The sequence below is a fragment of the Vigna unguiculata genome, chromosome 11 (assembly GCF_037176805.1).
Source record: "Vigna unguiculata cultivar grain cowpea cultivar isolate G323 ecotype 2 chromosome 11, ASM3717680v1, whole genome shotgun sequence".
NCBI lineage: Eukaryota > Viridiplantae > Streptophyta > Magnoliopsida > Fabales > Fabaceae > Vigna > Vigna unguiculata.
The window spans coordinates 29,116,156-29,137,085 of record NC_140802.1 but is presented as its reverse complement, the minus strand read 5'-3'; the positions used below and the strand labels follow the sequence as shown (position 1 = coordinate 29,137,085).

Genomic DNA, 20,930 nt, shown 5'->3' with positions numbered 1-20,930 from the left:
TCTGTTTAGTGGAATCCTCCTAAGTGTGTTACTTAGGAGAAGACTGAATGTAGATTCTTTTTGAATCGAACCAGTATAAATTGTGTGTCTTGCTTCCTTCTTCTCTCTCATAATCTTTCTTGATTGATTTAAACAGTCCATTAACCCAGAACTGCGAAATTGATTAATTGAGCTTTAAAACCTAAAGATTTATTCAAGATTCATCTTAAACCATATAAAAGCTTGTTAATCAATTCAGATCCCTTTGTGGTTAAGATAATTAGACAGATCTGTTTTTAACAATTGGCACCAGAGCTGGCTAATCGCACGATAATCGATTAGAAAGATCCTGATATGTCTAATACATCTCAAACCTTTGCTGAAGGGGCATCCATCAACAGGCCACCTCTGTTTGCTGGTGAAAACTACCCTTTTTGGAAAATTAGAATGAAAATTTTTCTTGAATCAGTGGACAAAGGGGTCTGGGATGCTGTAGTTAATGGACCTTTTCAACCCATTAAAGTTGTGGAAGGCAAAACTGTTCTTAAAGAATTCTCACAATGGACTCGATGAAAATAAAAGGCCACACTATGATGTTAGAGCCAAAAATATTATATCCTCTGCACTAACTTTGGATGAATTTTACAGGGTATCTGTGTGTGAATCCGCCAAAGAGATGTGGGATGTTTTGGAGGTCACCCATGAGGGCACGAATGAAGTCAAAAGGGCAAGGAAGAATACTCTCATTCAAGAGTATGAGATGTTCAGAATGAAGGCTGGAGAAAGCATTTGTGATGTGCAAAAAAGATTTACACATATAGTAAATCACCTCCTAGCTCTTGGCAAGACCTTTGACAAAGAGGAACTCAATATCAAAATTTTGAAGAGCTTAAATAGGACATGGCAGCCCAAAGTGACAGATGAATCTAGAGATCTCACTAGCATGAGCATAGCCACTCTCTTTGGAAAATTGAGGGAACATGAATTAGAGCTTGGAAGACTCAAGGAAGAAGAGGATGGAGAAAAGAGGCACACTATAGCCTTGAAGAGTGCAGTGAAATCTGCAGTAAAATTGAAGAAAGCAGAAATTGTAGATGACTCTAATGATGATCACAACTCTGACAGTGAAGCCTTGAGACTAATGGTGAAAAAGTTCTCAAAATTTCTGAAGTATAAGAATAAAACTAATAACAGTCATGCAGGAAACAAGAAGCAGTCCAGATCTGGAACTCAAACCTGCTATGAGTGTGGCAAGACAGGACACATCAAGGCAGATTGCCCTGTGCTGAAGATGAAGCAGAAACTAGAAGAGAAAAATGAGACAGAGAAGCACCTGAAGAAAAAGAAAGCCTACATTGCTTGGGAAGAAAATGATTCCAGCACATCCAGTGAATCTGATGACAGCACTGAAGAGGAAAATAATCCGTGTCTGATGGCTAAAGCAGAATCATCCAAAAGCAGTGTGAGTAGTTTCACATCTAAACATGAGGAAAATAATTACTATGAACTGCTTGATGCATTTAATGAACTGCATAAGGAAGCTACAAAACTGCAAAAGTCAAATAGCAAGCGTAAAGGAGAGATTAAATGGCTTGAGGGTAGGATAAAACAGTTAGAAGAGGAAAATGAGAATCTAATAACTTGCTTGGAGAAATTAGAAAAATCTGAAAAGCATCCTAGGTCCAGATGTGAGCACTGCCCAGGACAGCTAGAAAAGATAGAGTATTTGATGAAAACTCTCTCTAAATTTACCCTAGGAAGATCCAACCTAGATGCTGTACTAGGATCTCAAAGGAGTGTGCTGAATAAAGAGGGAATTGGTTACAGTGGCAACTCTAATCGATTATCGTGTAGAAATTTCCTCAACATCAGCAAACCATCCTCTATTATCTGCACTTACTGTTTTGAACCTGGCCATTTTTCTAATTCCTGCTACTTTAAAAATTGTGGGGTTCCTAAAGGAGAGTACAAATGGGTACCTAAAGGAACACCTCAAACCACTAACATGAAAGGACCCAAGTTCAATTGGGTACCTGCATATTCTCTTTAATCTTTGTTTCAGGTGTGTCTTGATGCAAGGAAAACAATGTAGCTTTTATATAATGGATGCTCAAGACACATGAAAGGAGATGTGAAGAAGTTCTGCAGGATATCTTACAAAGCCAATTATTGGTCATGTTACAAGAGGTGTTAATAACAAAGGTCAAATTTTAGGCATTGCCAAAGTGAAAAGTTCCTCTTCTATTGTGATATTGCAACTGATTTAAACTGATATTGCAATACTTAATTGCTGATTTGATTTATGGCTGTCTGCACTCTGATGTTAACCTGCGCTACTGATTTCACCTGCTGCGTTGTTAGTATTGTCATACATTGTATGCCTACTGTGTTCAAACTGTGTAGCTGCTTGCCTAACCTTGGCCTTAATCCATTATCGTGTTCTGTCTAAAGCTTAGTCTGTGTTAAGTTCTGCATCACATAGTTGCTACTTAATTTCTCAAAAGGAGCCCGCTAATCCATTATGCGAAATTGTTATGCATTCTGGTTGTTATCCTGGTTGTTATGCATTATCTACTGCTGCATCTTTTACTTTGCTACGCTATTTAGTTGTTTTTTTTCCTGTCCCATCTTGAATATGTCTTTTTGCTACTGTCCAAAAAGGGGGAGAATTATTTTGCCACTGCATTGATAGGCTATACTGATAGGGGGAGCATAAAATGAAAGTGATATCTGTTATATGCCTATGCTGTTGTTACCCTTGTGTGCCTGTATTGTGTACTGCTGTTGTTGTTTGCTTAATGTGCTGCAGGTAGGCTTATCACAGTCCATGTTTTGGACATCATAAAAAAGGGGGAGATTGTTGGAAGGGGGAGCCTTTCATCCATAAATGAAGAACAGTTTTGATGATGTCTACTGATCTAGGATAAAACATAGCTTGGTCCAGTTAGGATATGCATTAGGCAATTAGCTTCTCTTTATCAAATGTATTCCAGGCCTGCTGTGTAATTCTGCATATGATTAGTTTTTTAACTAATGGATTAGCTGTGAGTATGGTACAAAGTAAGTGAAAATATTCTCACGATAATCGATTAGGTAAATTGCTAATTGAATTAGTGACAGCAAAAACCTTTGTATAAAAGCTGTTTTGGAATCTGTTTTGGGTCTGAAAAAAATTAGAAAGATCACGCAGTTTTCATCTGAGATAGAGCCATCTGAGAGACACAAAAGCTTCAGAAGATTCTGCAATAACTCAAGTACAGATCCAAGAAGAGTTGATGGTTGATTCTACCATGATGGATCTTGCTTGATTCAAGGAGCATCAAGTCAAATCTGCACAACTTAGGTGTTTTCGTTTCTTGTTTTGTTTTCTGTATTTCTGATTACAGTAGCTTCAGTGTTTGAAGTGTGGACCTAGGTGCAATTGTGTGGATGCATTGCTCCTAGGGGGAGTTCTTGATTGTTGAATCAAGTTCTTAGGTTTTGGGGGTTAGAATTACATAGGTGTGCTTGTAATTCTTGGAACCTTTCTGTTTAGTGGAATCCTCCTAAGTGTGTTACTTAGGAGAATACTGGATGTAGATTCTTTTTGAATCGAACCAGTATAAATTGTGTGTCTTGCTTCCTTCTTCTCTCTCATAATCTTTCTTGATTGATTTAAACAGTCCATTAACCCAGAACTGCGAAATTGATTAATTGAGCTTTAAAACCTAAAGATTTATTCAAGATTCATCTTAAACCATATAAAAGCTTGTTAATCAATTCAGATCCCTTTGTGGTTAAGATAATTAGACAGATCTGTTTTTAACATAAACCATAATCTAATTAATAGTTTTGTAAAAAAATTCAATTTCTCCTCAAGATATAAGGAAAAAAAAAACTCTCAAACCCCGTGAAAAGTATCGAAAAACAAAACTAAGCAAAAGAAACACATTTCTAATTCTAATACAAATCCAAAACAGAATAAAAATAACAACAACACAAATAGAAAGAAAAAACATACTAACCAGAAATGAGGATAAAAAAATTGGTGCACACGGTGACATGGGCAACATGAGATTCAAGACATTTAATGATGTAATTTGCCAAACCCTAGAAAAAAAAAACTATTAGAAAAAAATAAAGTAAGGAGAGGTAAGAGAAATCATAGAGAGATAAAAGAAGAAAATAGAATCGAGATTTATTATAAGACAATAAAGATGGCTAATCATTCTCTTACTTGTAAACAAAATTATAATTTACTAAAAAATGTTTTAACTCATTAATTATCATTTTTACTACTAATAAAAATTAACATACACTAATAATAATTTTATTAAATTTTATTCCCAAACATAAACTTATAATTAATTTAACAGAGCTATATTAGTAATAAAATATTTTTGTGAGGCCGTTTTTATCTTAAACATAATTTTATAATTAGTTTAATAAAGATATATTAATTAGTACTAAAAATATTTTGAGGCTTTTTTTTTCTTAAACATAATTTTCTAATTAATTTAATAGAGAAATATGTAGTAAAAAAAAATTTAAACCCTTCTTATCCTTGAGGCTTAAAGCGAGTACTTTATTCACTCTACCTTTGAGTCAACCTTGCTTGTATGATATACTCTAGGATATTTTCCTTATACTTATTAATCAAATATTTATTTACAAAGCAACAATATTTTTATGCTATAATAATTTATAATTTTTTTTTGTTAACAACTTTAATCTATATAATTTTAATTTCGACTCACAAAATAACAATTATATATTTATTATATTTTTAAGAATTGTTACATACTTTTCAATATTCATATATCACATATCGTATTTTATTATTTTCAAAATAAACATATTAGCACATAGAACACTTGTTGTATCAGTACATCATAAATGGTAAAGTTAGAAGAGAAGTTGGTTGTGAGCTCAACTCCATATAGTTGTTAGAAGTTATAAAGTTGATACGATGAGTTTAAAAGAAATGTACAAAAATTTGTGGATTGAACTCCTTCGCTAACAAAACACTAACCATTCATATTTATCTTATAAAAAAACTTTTTTTTCTTCTTTTCCGCTCCCTCAAATTCATATTATTTTTCCTTCCCCATTTTATCTTCTCTTCCCACCATTCCAACGACATATTGCAAGTCAATCCACGACCTAGACCGAGTCAAGATAAATTGCAAAAGTCAGTATATCTCGTAATTCACGTTGGACTTTGTCTTTGCCTATGTTGTATTTTTCCAGTTTTGTTTTCTCCATAAAACTAAAATTTATTTCCTGTATAATTGTACATAATCCACTATGTATATTAATTTTTAATAATTATTATAAAATCTAAGAAAATTATTGTAACGTTATAATTTTAAAATTTACTCTTAAATTAAATTCATAAAGTAATGCAATATCTAAAACTTAAATATTTTTATTTAAGTACGTCAACCATGCAGAATTCAATTTTCCCGCAAAATCTAATTAGTAATTAAATGTTCCACTTTTGTTTTTTTTTTTTTGAATATATTCAGTTTTTTCGTTAGTCACAAGAGTGAAAGAGACGGGGACGAAGAAGCCACAGGGAAAGGCCAGCTCCTTCGATACAATCAATCTATAGCTATGGCGCTTTGTGTTTCGGAGACTTTTGTGCTCCTTATATACAATCTATAGCTATTGCGCTTTCTGTTTCGGAGGCGCTTGTGTTTCTCTCTCGCTGTGATTCTACGTTTTTCGCCAACATGATTTCTGCAACTGAGCTCAAATCCGTTGATTTTTACAGGTTGGAATCTCTACCCGTTTTTCCTCTCTGTTTCAATTGGCTAGCGAATGTGCAGAAGCAGAATACAAGGAATCTGTTACAGAGTTGGAATTTGTTTGTGCTCACTGTTAAGCTCTTTGTATAATGGTTCATGCAAACCGAAGTCCACACTGTAACAAAACACTGATACTGATATTTTTCTGTGTCTGTGTGGAAGAAGAAGGATAAGTATCGAACAGAACACAAGATATTAGGAACTAAATAACTCGAAGAATCTCTAATTGCAAGATGTTCTTAATAGAAAGAACCTCGATACTTTTATCGCTTGCGATGTAAATTTAACGAGTAATTTGGGGATGCAGGTTTCCTTTGCTTGTTTTTTTTTTTTTTAAATTAGGAATTATCTTGTTATGTGCTTGTTGTTGACTTGTGTTGTCAGCAGAAAAATCCTGAGAGGTTTGACTGAGGCACGATTATCCATAGTGGCAGTTCCCTTCATGATGTTATTGTTTGGAATGGTGAGTGGCTGAGACTTCCATCATGTTAATGAGTTGTGAATTGTTGAACAAAAAATTGTAATTTAGATTGATGTTAGGTCCTATACTGCTTTACGAGAACTCTAATTTTGAACATCTTGTATTTAGTATTGTCAAATTTCTAAGTTTGAATTGGTTGTTCAAATTTCGTTTGATATTTGTCTTGCATCCTTGTTTCAGGAACCAAGTTATTTGACTGTTAGCGCCTCAACATCTGTGATTGTTGACAAGAGCTCTGATCATCACTATTTACGTAATTTCAATAACAGGTAGAACGATTATCTAGGCATTTGCTGTCTGTGGTTGAATAGGGATGTTTTTCTTAGTTGGTGAATGGTCTCATGTCTTAACTATTGTTTAATATATATCATGTATTTATTGGTGGGTTTGTGCTTTTGTTGAGTCTTGGTATTATGAACTTGCCATATTACAAGGAATGAGAGCTTCAATATTCTTCTATTACAAGGCATGTGTCTATTGATTAAATCATGAATCAAAACGGTTTGTAGTTTCACCATAATCTTGAAATTCACTTGGGTAGTGCTCAGATAGAGCATTTAAAAATTCTGAGGAATTTAAAATGTATGGAAATTTGATTTTTTTTACTGAATTATATTTTATTTTCAAATTTTTTAACAAGCAAGTTAAATTTCATATATTTCAAATTCTTTGTTTTAAAGTAATTTAATTTTTGATGTATGTAAAATTTCATTTTAAATATTTATTTAGAAAAATGCATAGTAGATATAAATAAGGAAATAGAAGCAAAGATGTAAAGGACAGAGAGGTGATTGGAGAAACAACAATACAACAACCAAAACTGTCAAAAAGTATGAATTCTTCCAAACTTGCAAGAATCTATTACAAATAATCACAATAATAATGAAATAACAGAATACCAATATTTTAATAACATACACGGTTCTAAGCAATGTCTCTCTCTATACAAATAGGAACGATAAAAATATCTGTGTTTATAGATATTTACAAATAGAATTCACAACGAATAGTTAATATCTATGTATGGATATTTATTATTTACGGTAACGGATATTTTAATATCTGTTTGTACTCGGTACGCTCAATCAAGTGAACACTTATTTGCAAACTTTATCTACCTCTTTTTCTATTGTTGTTGGCTTATTGATTCAACATATTTTTGAAGTTTCCCTGAAGTCTCATACGAGTTTGCATCAACTGATGTGGGTGATATGGTGGAAACAGTAAGTCTCATTTACTCTATTTTCTTCTTAGTTTTATGCTTCCTAGTGATATGATACTTCATCCCATCCTTTGATGTTTTAGGCCTTCTGCTTAATATTTTACCTCTTGTTTTCAGGAAAGGATCAATATAGAAAAAACCGTTCGCAAGTTTTCTAGTGATTCAAATTCAGGACTGACTAGCGCTGAGTTTCGTTCGGATACAATTACAAATGTTGTAAAGCATGATGGTGAAGTAGATGGAGAATCTGTTGAAGGTTCATTTTCACTCACAACACATAATTTTGATAATTATGTTTATCAGTAAGTGGCCACTTCTGAGAATACCGCATTTGATTTTTCCTTGTTTTAGCCAGGTTCCTTTCAAAATGCAATATTTACTCTCTGTTTCATAATCCTTTTGCAGGTTTCCAATTACAGTTGTAAATTTTTATACACCTTGGTGTTCCTGGTGTCAGCGTTTGGTAATAACTTTTATCATAATTATGTATGGTAATAATTTTTTTATCATAATTTTGTACCTTTTCATCAGGAAATAAGATTGGCACCTGTCACCTGATGTCTTTGTAGTTTCCTAAATAGATTGGGTTCTGTTTCAACAATGTCTCATTCCTTAAGAGGGGAATTTCCCTCTCAGTACAAGCCACTAAGTAGCAGTAGCAAAGGCTACTTCAAGTGCATCTTTCATCAGTTATACTTTAGTAGTGACTAATGCAAAATTATGATTTATAATATTTAACAACATCGTACGATAAGGGTGGTTCTTTCCTTTAATAATGAATGATGGTTGAATTATAAATTTTTAACATTTTTGGTGGATTAATAGATTGTAAACTTTACATGAAATTATCTTCTACTGGTTTCTTTCAGGAACCTGCATGGGATAAAACAACTAAAATTATGATAGAGAGGTGCTTTATTATTGATTGATTGTTTCTCATACTTCTTGAAATTACATTTTAGAGATAGATTTCCCCCTCTCCTTTGTAGATTTAGAGTTACTCTTTATCATAACTTCACTAATTCAATGTCCAATATGTATTTGATTAATTTTAATTAATTTTAATAGGTATGACCCAGAAATTGATGGGCGCATTATTTTGGCAAAGGTGGATTGCACTCTAGAGGCTGATTTATGCAGGAGGTAGGTAGTATTGCTAGTTTCCCCCTAAATATTATGCTTCTTACCTACAATTGACATGTTTTTCTTTTTTGCAATTTTTAAATCCATTACTTAATGAAATCTGTCCTTTTTCCATTTTTATGCTTTTGCTTTTGAATCATATATCTAAATAATGTTGCCAAGTCACACTTGTAAGCTAGCTAAGGTTGCAGCCAGTTTAATAAAGCAATAATGTTCTTAGATTTGATTAAAAAGCTATAAAGGTTATTTGATGAACTTAAGTGGAGAAAGGAAAAGGGTGATATATTTTTTCTTAATTTTGGTAGAAAAGAAGGAAAGAGCATTGACGGAAAGAAAAAATGGGTCTTTTGTAAACCATGTGCTTAATATATGATTTGATTATATTAAATAGAGAAATATGATATTTGATTACATCTATTAAGAAGTGCTCTTTAAGTCTTACTTGACCCCACAAAATCAATTTGTAAGGTAAGATTTGTACCTACTCCTTATCTTTAATCGATGTAAGACTTCTAACAATATTAGTAAGGAAATATCTTAGTGAACATTTCTCATTATTAATTATTGATTTTATTCCTTATTACTATATCTCTTCTTAATTATTAACAAGAATAATTTTCTCTTTTCTCTCATAATTAGTGAAAGCAGAAAATTTCTTTTTTTTCCTCATTTTCACCGTATGAACAATTCTTCTTTTTGAATAAGAATGTAATTTCTCAAATCAAAGAATAACCATGTTCCAAAAGTTGTTCAATACCCAACATACTTTCATCTAGTCTTTTTTACACATACCATGCACCTACCTCTTTCCTTTATTGTAAATCCATTTTTTTCTTTGCCTCCTACTTCAACACACTCTCTGTTATATAGTTTAACTTTTGAGACAAATGCATAATCCATGTTAAGAAAAGCTTCTCAATCTCCATTATATGATTGATGCAGTTGCTATCCCAATACCATATATTTTTATGCTCAAGTTGTCTTTGACAAGCAAAGATCAAGTTCCCTTCACCATTTTCTACTTCATCTAATAACTTGTGGTGTTTATTTTCAAAGTGACAATCCTTTTGCTCATAGCCACACCTTTTCAATTATAACATTGTGGCTTGTCTATATTCCAACAATCTTTTTCTTTGTGATTGTTCTTCTTTCATATTTCCTCTTCTCTTCCACGTGGATTTCTTTCCCCTCTTCCAAATTTGCCACCTCTAGAAGACTCAACATTATTTGTTAATTCACCTATTTGAGATGATACAATAAGTTTGGACTGAAACATGCTTTGAAATGACTTTTCACTGCGATGTAACAATTTATGGTCAAAAAGATCTAAGTGACTCCATCAATACTTGACAGATCATGGTTGATAAGTCCTTAGTTTCTTCTATGGAAATCACTGTAGGATCAAATTATTAAGTCAAACTAATTAGAATTTTATTAACAATTCTTCATTGATTGTATCTCCATTAAACTTCATTTAATTCACCAATTTAGACAATCTATTGAAGTATTCATTCAAACTTTCCTTTTTCTTCATCCTTTGAATCTCTCTTTAGAGATTGAATTTTAATTGTTCTCACCTTTGAATATTCTTTGAACTCTTATTGAAGAACTTCCTGTGTTTCTTTTGTTGTTTTTTCCCTCATGGTACTAATGAGACTCCTCTCTAAACAATCCTAAGAACATCGATTTTTGTGTTTTTATTTTTTTCCATGTTGCATGTTACACAATTGTAATGGCCAGATCTTCATGCCCTGTTTGTATTAACTGAGACATTCAAAGAGGTGAACGAAGCCTTCACTTTTATAGCTTAAATATCATGAGATCTCACATAAACTATAGATATGACTTATAGTTGTATCTAAATATTATAAATAGTTTAGGAGAGTTAAGAAGAGACACTGTTTTTGTGATTAGAGAAAACAAATGCTAGTTGAAGAGTGGGATCCTATATACATTGGTACAAGATTGGAAAGAAGTAATACAATTCAAGTTCTTTAATTCTTTCTTATTCCAATATCAGTTATATTCTATCAATCGGTACCATATCAACGATCTTGGAACTATGGTGCGTTTCAAGGGATATGGTGAATACAAGAATGTAATCAAGAATGGATGGATTAGAACGGATGTTGCAAGAAGTTGTTCATGCAGAGAGAAAGTTGAGAATAAACAACATGAGCATTTTACAACGATTGAAAGATTTGATAAAAGGTCTCACAATTGTGGTGGAAAATATATCATGTGGCAAGAAAACAATGGATATCCATCCAAGAAGGAAGGAAGAATTGTCATAAGACAAGGGGAAGAAAGGTGGAAACCAAACTCTCATTCACAGTTATGGAAACTTTATATTCTTAATTTTGTAGGAGGATGTAAGTATTTTGTTGTTGTGAGAGGAGTCGTTGATTGGATAAGTAAGATATGGAGATAGTAAATATGAAAGTAGTAGTTGGAAGAAGTATATTTTGTATTTGCATTCTCAAATGTTAGTATACATGGGTATTTACATGCATATGATTTATTCTAGAAAAAGGTTAAATATGTTTTTGGTTCCTTAACTTTCAGTGACAATTGGAATGAGTCCCACTTCAAAACATTGGCCCAATTTTATCTCCCAACTTTAGAAGTTTTTGGATTTAGTCATTTTAACCAAATTTTGTTAAGTTTATTTCACGTTTCAAACGCGTTTATGATAGCATTTGAGTTATTTATACTGTTTGACACATTTTCGCTTCAATGTTAGCTAAGAAACGTTTTTGAAATGTCAAATATACTTAACAAAATTTAGCTAAAAAGACTAAGTCTACACATTTCTAAAGTTGAAGGACTGAATTGGGTCAAAGTTTCAAAGAGAATGCACGCATTTCTAAAGTTGGAGGACTAAATCGGACCAAAATTTCGCAGAAGGATTAATTTCAATTTTCACTGATAGTTAAAGGACCAAGAACATACTAATCCTTTTAGAAAATGCTAGCCACAACTTATGTAAAATGTTCTAGATTTTTAACTTAAGTAGAATTTTCTTGATTTTTTACCTCTTATCTTAAGCTTTTCTACATTGTTCTAGAATTTGACATTACATCTTAATACTCCCCATTGATGCAAATTTGATAACACCAAGCATAGTGCACATTAGTTCAAACCTTGGTCTTGGTAATGCCTTTGTAAAAATATTTGTAATTTGGTCTTTTGTTGGGCAGTACTTGAGTCAAATCTTCATATGTGTCTTTGCTTCCATGTTGAAATGATATTTAATTGCTATATGTTTTGTTCTATTGTGATGCACTGGATTTTCTTCATTGTAATAGTTGATTTATTGTTACAATTAATTGTAGTAGGGCCATTTTTTTTTCTCTCGTATCTTTGAGTGTCGTTCGAAGCCATATATAGCTTGACTCGCTGCTTCAACAACAACCACGTATTCTACTTTAGCTGTTGATTGTGCAACTATGGCTTGCTTCTTTGACGCCCGAGAGAATATTCCTAATCCAAGATAGAAAACATAGCCTGAGGTGCTATTCATGTCATCTTTGCGTATTGATTTATACCATATGTCATACTCTTTTGTTCCTTGTAGATATCTTAATATTCTTTTGCCTACGCGAAGATGTATTTGACTTGGGTTTTGCATGAATCTTCATAAAAGACTTGTACGAAACATTAGAGCTGTAAAAAATGGGTTGGAACCCGCGAACCAACCTGACTCACCACGGGTTTGGGCCATGTGATTGCTACATGCACTATCCAAGTAACACTTTCCTTCTCCGTTAGCAAATTCTTGATTAACATATAATAAATGTTTCTCCTCATTATGTTCTTCAGAAAAGTTTGCTTGATGTTTATTTTTATTATGGTAATACTTCTCCCAAGTTTATTGCAACAATGACCTATTGGCTTTCCACGATGGCAATAATCTTTTTCTACATGACCTGATTTATTGTAAATGTCACATGGAGGATAGCTATCTTTCTTGTTTCCAAAAAAATTTATAAAATCTCTACTTCTAGAATATTCTCCAACACTTTTCTTTTCTCCATCTTCTTTAATTTTAGAAGCTTTGATTGGAATGTATTTTCAATTGAATTTGTATCAACTTGATTGTTAAATCTTGCTTTGTGCACTTCGAGGAGACAACTAAGTTATTCATTGATAGAGAAGATGGACCCAAGGAAGTTTCTGTGGAAGCAACTATGGAATCATATTTTTGTGTGAGAGTGAAAAGAATGTTTTCTACCACTCTTTTTTCATTTATTTCTTTTCCATATACTTTCATTTTGTTAACTATTTCTTTTATTCTTCCATATTATTCTTAATGGTCTCAGATTCCTCCATTCTAATGGTCTCAAATTCTCTTCTTAGATAGTCTAGTTTGTTGGAACGTACCTATTCATTGTCTTCAAATTCTTCTTCCAAAATATCCTATGCCTTTTTGTAGTTTCTGCATCCATGATCCTTCTAGCGGTAGTTTCTCCCGTAGCTTGTTGAAGAACAAACAATGCTTGGGCGTTGTTTTGTTCATAATCTTCTAACTTTTTCTGCTCCTCCTCAAACAAGTGATAATATCATCCATTGAACAATGTCCCGCATTTTTTTGTCAAATAAAATATGTCTTTATTTTGAGTTTTCAAAAGTCAAAATTTTCACAAGTAAACACTAGTAAGGGGATGGAAGAAAAATGAACATTGTTGGAAGTCGGGGGTTAAGAAACACATTTTGTAGTTGTGTGTCTCAAATTTTAGTTGGAAGTCGGGGGTTAAGAAACACATCCAGGATCGCCTTTCAGCCATCCAGATTCACATGGAATCCCAAGACCAACGTCAAAATGCCATTAAAGCCAAAAACGAGAAGCACCTGACCCTCAAAGGAGTAGCACCTGACCCCGGAAAGGTTAAAGCAATCACAAAATGGCTTGAGCCACACTCACAAACATAAGGGGATTTCTCAGCCTCACCGGGTTCTACAGGCATTTTGTTCGCCACTACGTCACACTCGTCGCTCCCCTCACCGATTTATTATAACAACAAAAGTTCACATGGCCACCAACAGCACAACTGGCTTTTACAAATCTAAAACAACAAATGGCTTAATTACCTAAGCTACATCTTCCCATCTTCACATTGCCTTTCATTGTGGAAACTAATTCCTCCGCAGTGGCCGTAGGAGCGGTCCTCAACCAGCAAGAACGACCCCTCACCTTTATCAGCAAAAATATGTGTCCTTGCCTCCAAGCATCTTCAACATAAGAGAGATGTATGCAATCACTAAAGCAGTCAAAAAATGGCGTCAGTATTTGCTTGGCAACCATTTCAAAATCTACATCGATCAAAAAAGCCTAAATACCCTTCTATCCCAAACCATCCAAACACTATAACAACAGAAATGGACTGTTAAGTTACAGGGGTATGATTTCGAGATTTTGTACAAACATGAAAAATCTAACTTGGTGGCTGATGCACTTTCACGCCGGGATGAATCAACCTCTCCACTGTTATTTGCTCTGACGTCTTATATTCCTAGTCTCTTCAAGGAATTACAACTTTTCTACTCCACCAGTGAAGGCCAACAACTCATTAGCTCATGCATCTAAGATAATTCGTGACCCAACTCTTCTCAATGCGTCATGGTCTCTTGTTCTTTCGCCATCAACTCCTCTTGCCCGCCTCTGGTGATTTCCGCCAACGCATACTCAACGAAATGCATGAGTCCTCTACACCAGGTCACTCGGGATTCAAACCCACACTCGCATGGGTGGCTGCCTCCTTCTACTGGCCTGGTTGGACGCGCGACACTCGTAACTTTGTCCAACAATGTTCCACATGTCAACGTAACAAGTACCTGCCACACAACCCGCAAGGATTAATCCAACCTTTACCAATACCAGCACAAGTATGGGAAGATTCCATGAATTTTATAACCCATTTACCTTCTTCCGCGGGGCATACTGTCATATGGGTTGTTTGTGATTGCTTAACAAAATATGCCCACTTTGTTGCCTTGCCCACCCACTTCACAGCTCCAACTTTGGCATGCCGCTTCTCCATCGAGATCTGCCGCCTTCACGGGTTGCCAAAAACCATCGTCTCCGATCGCGATCCACTATTCGTCAACACATTTTGGCGCACCTTATTCAAAGCCCAAGGCACAGCACTGAAGTTTAGTTTGTCATACCACCCCCAAATAGACAGTCAAATAAAAGTATTAAATAGAGGGCTCGAGACTTACCTCCAGTGCTTCGCTAGTGACCACTCCCATCCCTGGTATCAGCACCTACACCTTGTGGAACTATGGTACAACACCTCATATCACTCGGCCATCGACATATCTCCTTTCCACGCGCTCTATGGTCGTCCTCCTCCAACCACCTTGGACATGCTTCACATACCACGCGATGGCACCACCATCTCATATCTCTTACGACAACACATCGTGGTTCTCCATAGCCTCAAGCAGAATCTTCGTCGTACCCACCAATGCATGGTCGACCAAGCCAACCAGTACCATACTGACCGAAGTTTCAATGTCAGTTATTGGGTTTGGGTTCGCCTACAACCGTATCGACAATCAGTGCATCGCCGATCGTGCCCCAAGCTAGCATCGCGCTACTCTGGTCCTAATCAGATCCTCCGTCGCATACGCAACGTAGCCTATGAACTCCAACTCCCTCCCACCTCTAAGATCCACCCAATCTTCCATGTTTGTCTCTACGATCTTTCAAAGGAAAACTTTCCCCACTCTCCGCAACTCAGTTTTCAACTTCTGAAAACACTGAATGTCACCTACCCATAATACCACACTTTAATTCAAACCTCACTTCCTAACCAAACTCATCAATTCCACCGACCCCACCAACTAACCACAACTTACCACGTCTACACTCTTCTGAGGCTTCTAAAATCACTCACCCACCGCACTACCTCAACCCATCAATGTCATAAATCCCATGCATTAAATGCTTCCCATCCCATCACACCTAACTTCCTCAACCCCAACACCAATAACCCCTCATCTCACACAAACCCTCCAAGAGCCTATTCCTATCACGCTGCCCATGATCCGAACACACCAACCACAACCTTGGCTCAGTCATCCTCACGAACACCAAAAGCCCAAATGGATGGCAGATTTCATTTAAAAATGGGTCTTTCTTCGTACACCTCCAAGCATTTCTTCTGCACCTCCAAAATTTCTTTAAATTCCCAAAATATCCTTTCACCATTTAAGGAAACTCACGGACATCACACCCTCAAAAATAATTTCGGATGTCGACTTTCGGAAGTCAAAATATATGACTTTCGAAAATCAAAATATATCACTGGAAGTCAACTTCCGGAAGTTAAATTTAAATTTATTTTTATATAAGTTATTAAAAATTTAATAAAAATAAAAAAGAATTAAAAAAATCATATTTAAAATAACATATATAAATAATATATAAATAATGAAATTTTAAATTTTAAAAAAACGAATATATACATATATATATATATATATATATATATATATATATATATATATATATATATATATATATATATATTATCTTCTTTTTTAATTTAAAGTTTTATTATTTTAAAATTAATTCAAATATTAAATAAAATTAAATGAAGCAGAATACATTTTTTATTTTTTTGTTTTTTTATTTAAAGTTTAATATTATTTTAATTTTAATTTTACTTATTTTTATATTTATATTTATTTTTCAGTTTATTAAATAAAAATAAAATTATATATATAGATATTAATATTTTTTAAAAAATATATATATTAAGAAATATGAAAACATAAAAAATAAATAAAATAATAAATAATAAACTACAAAAATAATTAAAAGTTAAAAAATATAAATTTTAAAAAGAATTAAAAATATTCAAAATAAAATTAATTTTTTGACTTCCGGAAGTCGACTTCCGGGAATATTTTTTGACTTCCGGAAGTTGACTTCTAGTGATAATTTTTGACTTCCGGTGATACATTTTGATTTCCGGAAGTCGACTTCCGGTGATACATTTTGACTTTTGGAAGTCGACTTTCGATGATATATTTTGACTTCCCGAATATATTTTGACTTCCGAAGTCGACATAATTTTGGGAGGTGTGGTGTCTGTGGGTTTCCTTAAATGGTCAAAGGGTTTTTTGTGAATTTAAAGAAATTTTGGAGATGTAGAAGAAATTTTGGAGGTGCAGGAAGAAAGACCCTTTAAAAATTAGATTGTTTTTTAACTACTATAGTATGCTCTTTTATGTTTTTTTTTTATGTTTGTATTCTAAACACTTTAGGCCCATTAAATTTTCTTTATTTTAGGGTTATTAATGAAAGAATGAAAGGAGAGAATGTTTATTTTCAATATTTTAGTGTGTTCTCCTTTTTCCCTGGATAGTCTTAGAGTAACTGGAGCAAGACCTAACATTGGAGCCGTATTTCTGCTTGAAAGAGGTTACCGAAGAGGAAAAAATGCAAGCCCTTTTGGTCCTAACAAATACTAAAGTAACTTGATGAATAAATGTTTCATAAAATTCCCATGCAGCGAGGGAATGTGAACTTTAGCAATAATTTTCATTCTACACAAGATCGAAGACACTATTTCCACCTTTTCCATACCAACTTTTACCCTTTCATTAGCGTCTCTTCAAATAATTGTCTTCCAAGAGATACACTAATTCAAAGTTGAAACAGTTGATAATAAAATACGTGTTTATATCAAAAACTGGAAATACCAGAATATGGATTTCACAAGCAGAGGGAATGTGAACTTCAGCAAAAATTTTCTTCTTTACAAAATCGAAGACACATTATTTTCACCTCTTCCAAACCAAGTTTTACCCTTTCATTAGCGTCTCTTCAAATAATTGTCTTTCAAGAGATGCCCTAATTCAAAGTTGAAACAGTTGATAATAAAAAAAATGTTTATATCAGAAATTGGACATACTAGAATATGCATTTCACAACAGATTTCATAGGCTAGGCTTTGTTAGCAAAAGATTGCAGAAGATAAACACACTTTGTGCTTTATTTGCTATGTTGAGCATGGAACTTTCTTTTCTTCAGTATAATTTATGGTTTTCTGCCTTGGCTTGCTGTCGTTTCTTGAACACTTGTTATTCTCCCCTGATACTTATGTTGCCATTCATTTGTATCTCATATTTACTGTCCAGGCATCACATACAAGGGTATCCATCTATTCGAGTCTTTCGTGAAGGAAGTGATGTAAGGTAATAAATCCATTAGGGAAAATCAATTGGTCAACCAGTGTTTGATGAACAATTTCTTCCTCTATTTACTCCATATGTTACACGTTATTTATGATTATGAACTTCATGTTATTAACATTAATATCATTGTTACACGAACCTCTAGGTCATGCATTTTTTGTGTTCTTCACTTTTTCTATTTTTGCAATAATAAACACTTGCTCTTGTGGCATCTGAATATCCTTTTCGAGGTATTATATATATATATATATATATATATATATATATATATATATATATATATATATATATATATATATATTTGGTTCTGTTAAATTTTTTTACACTACTAAAAATTTTCATATTATATGAAAATTTTCTTGTAAGTTTGTTAAGAAAATTTGCAAGAAAAAACTTTCTCCTGCTTATTTTTTCTAAGAATTTTAATTATTAGGTAATTTCTTCGTACATAATTATTTTCTACAAAATTATAAAATTTGTAAGTATTTTCTACAAAATTTGTTGCGAAAAGTATTTTATGCAAAATATTTTGCAAAAAAATTGGCAACAATTTCCTACAATTTTTTTTTTCATAACAAAATTTATAAATATTTCCTAAAAAATAATTCAAAACAAAATTAGTAGGAAATATGAATTTTTTTAGTAGTGTCAAGACACCACTTTTAAAATTTGGCAAATTGTATCACCCTACCTATTTTCATTGACTTAAAATCCTCATTATTATTTTTCTATCCAAATCGAGGGTTTATGATGGGATTAGGAATACGAAATTATTTTAGAAGTTTGGAAGTCAGAAATTTAGTAGAAACTTGATCAAATTTCAAGGGTTTCTTTATAATGTTTGTTTCTCCATTGTATTTAGAGGTCTTTCAATTCATTTTGTCATATCTTTATGATATTTTCACACATCCTAGCTACTGTGTATCGTACTGGTCCATGATTAAAGTTCTAAAATTTTGGATTTTTTCATTAAATCTAATTTGCTGATTCTTTTCCAATTTCAGAAAAGTACATGGGCATCATGAACACGAGACCTATTATGGAGATCGTGATACAGAAAGCCTTACCCAGGTTCATGTTATATTTATTTAAAAATAAACATACTTTGAATCAGTTGACTTAATGGTTTTTATAATGTTATTGAACATAACTTTCTTCCTGCAGTTTGTGGAGAATTTAGTTGCATCCCTCCCAAGGGTTTCATGGACAAACGCTGCATGAAAGATTTCTAATATGTATAGGCGAACTACGTTGATTAAATAAAGCTTGCATGAAGCACACGTTGAAATAATCGTCTGAATAATGTAGGTTTAATTTGTCGAAGTATTTGAAGGAACACTAAAACTCAAACCAAAAAGTCCTTCTTTGCCCATATAAGTAGATTTTTTTTCCCCTTTCTACTGTATTTATGGCATGATGAATTTAGTGCAAGAAATAAGTTTGCATACATTCTTTTTCTTCTACTTTATTAACCTTTCACGTGTAATTTGCTAAATTACTTTTTTACAATTACTTAGAGGATTTATCCTTTTTTTATTTTATTATCTCTTACAGGCTATAACCATCAAAATTTTAATCAATTAGTTAAATTAGAGTTTAAAGTGAGTACAATCATGACTATTTTTGCTATAAATAGAAGTATTACAAGTAGATAAAACATAAATGAGAGAAAGTTAGAAGAGAAGTACTCTATTGAAAGTATGAGAATGAGAGTTTGCATAATGATGTTACCCCCTCTCAAGGTGAGCATGAAGATTATGAAAGGATAACTAAGAATTAGCACTTATGGAAAGAAGTAGGATAAAAAGAATCTTGAGAAACTTGAAAAGCTTAAGAACCCTGTGAAAGGCGAGAAGCTCGAGAAAATCGAAAGCTTGAGAAAATCGAGAATCTTAAGATTTTTTTTTTCATTACTCATAATTTTTATCAACAAGAAAGAAATGAAGTTCATCGTTTTCTCCAAGATGAAGAAATAAAGGATGAGGAGAAGCAAAACTCGCTATGAATGCAAGTGTTTTTCATTTGACATTCGATATATATATATATATATATATATATATATATATATCACTAGTGCAGTTTGTGCATTTTACAACATTTTATATGTCTCGGTTCTAGTCCAAACGAGGCTTATAAAGACGCAATGACATTTTTGTAATATTTGAGGAAGTTTATGCCTCGATTCTATAGACAATCGAGGCATATATGTCCCAAAATTTTTATGTTTTCCTACTATTTTCAATTTTTAAAATTAAACACATAGTTTTATGCCTTGGGTGGACACTTAACCGAGGCAGATAGTCTTTTAGGCCTCTGTCCAATTTTAACTAAAGCATATGTGGTTACATTTATGCAGCGGGTTCTACTTAACCGAGGCACACACTTGTTTATGTCTCGGTTTAAAATCAACCGAGGCAATAAGCCTTGTTAGGGTTAAAAACAGAATGGCGCACCGTTGGAGCGTCTTTGCGTGGTGCAGCAGCAACATCTCCATTGTTGCGTTTCATCTCCAATAGTTGCAGAACGCGCAGGTTCCCTTCTTCCATTGTTGTAGACCATGTATCCCTTCTTCGTTGTTGCAGAACGTGTAGAGCTCAGGCAGTACCTCCATTGTCGTCGTTCATGCATGAGTTAGGGTTTGTGTTTAATGGTGAAGTTACGGTGGCCAAAGGTGGTTTGCTATTGCATCGTTCTTGTTCATGCGTGGTGGCTAGTTGCATATGTGCAAAGAGAAGGTATGGTGCGTGAACTTAGACTTGCTTCGTTTTACAGATGTTGCTCGTGTGGAAGAAACGTGACGGTGGTGGTTCGTCTTAGGTGCAGACCTACAATGGTGATTGGTGTGAGTTTCTCCATATGCGTGGGTGCGGTGGTTGGTGAAAAATTTTTCGGTGATGCGGCTATTGCCGTCAATGGTGGCTTATTCACATATTATGCTCACAGTGGATGGATGTTGGTCACCATTCAGTTTTTTTTTTTAATTTTTAAGGCATATTATCCTAGGTTGACTTCGAAATTGAGGCAATAAGGGTTAAATATGCCTCGGTTCATAACCGCACCATAAAGGCACTATTTTTTACCTTGGCTAGATATGTCTCGGTTCTTA

General features: G+C 33.5%; 1 protein-coding gene and 1 long non-coding RNA gene across 9 annotated transcripts; one reads left to right on the top strand and one right to left on the bottom strand.

The window, feature by feature from the left end:
• The first annotated feature begins 5,496 nt into the window (after positions 1-5,496).
• LOC114168652 (protein disulfide isomerase-like 5-4) lies at positions 5,497-19,336 on the top strand. 5 transcript variants are annotated; one of them, XM_085669410.1, is made up of 11 exons: positions 5,498-5,734; positions 6,156-6,231; positions 6,430-6,518; positions 7,415-7,472; positions 7,589-7,773; positions 7,877-7,934; positions 8,341-8,381; positions 8,540-8,614; positions 17,768-17,824; positions 18,829-18,895; positions 18,989-19,336. In XM_085669410.1, the coding sequence occupies exons 1-11, from the start codon at positions 5,694-5,696 to the stop codon at positions 19,043-19,045; spliced, it is 804 nt and encodes a 267-aa protein (XP_085525536.1). In that variant the 5' UTR covers positions 5,498-5,693; the 3' UTR covers positions 19,046-19,336. The 5 variants fall into 5 exon arrangements, with proteins under 5 accessions (XP_085525539.1, XP_085525538.1, XP_085525537.1 ...); XM_028053546.2 differs by having other exon boundaries at positions 6,153-6,231; XM_085669413.1 differs by lacking the exons at positions 17,768-17,824; positions 18,829-18,895; positions 18,989-19,336 and adding an exon at positions 11,953-12,408 and having other exon boundaries at positions 5,497-5,734; positions 6,153-6,231.
• On the bottom strand, positions 13,201-15,938 carry LOC146881709 (uncharacterized). Of its 4 annotated transcripts, none has more exons than XR_014986631.1 (3): positions 14,837-15,479; positions 14,538-14,761; positions 13,201-14,449 (listed from the first exon to the last, which is right to left on the bottom strand). It is a non-coding gene; the product is annotated as an uncharacterized LOC146881709 (long non-coding RNA). The 4 variants fall into 4 exon arrangements; XR_014986630.1 differs by having other exon boundaries at positions 14,538-14,736; positions 14,837-15,469; XR_014986629.1 differs by having other exon boundaries at positions 13,201-13,875; positions 14,041-14,449; positions 14,538-15,452.
• Positions 19,337-20,930: the final 1,594 nt, after the last annotated feature.

Coding starts and splice junctions, on each gene's coding strand:
- LOC114168652 (XM_028053546.2), top strand. CDS start 5,694: ATGATTTCTGCAACTGAGCTCAAATCCGTTGATTTTTACAG. Junction 5,735..6,152: donor AAATCCGTTGATTTTTACAG/GTTGGAATCTCT, acceptor TTGTGTTGTCAG/CAGAAAAATCCTGAGAGGTT. Junction 6,519..7,414: donor TTACGTAATTTCAATAACAG/GTAGAACGATTA, acceptor ATATTTTTGAAG/TTTCCCTGAAGTCTCATACG.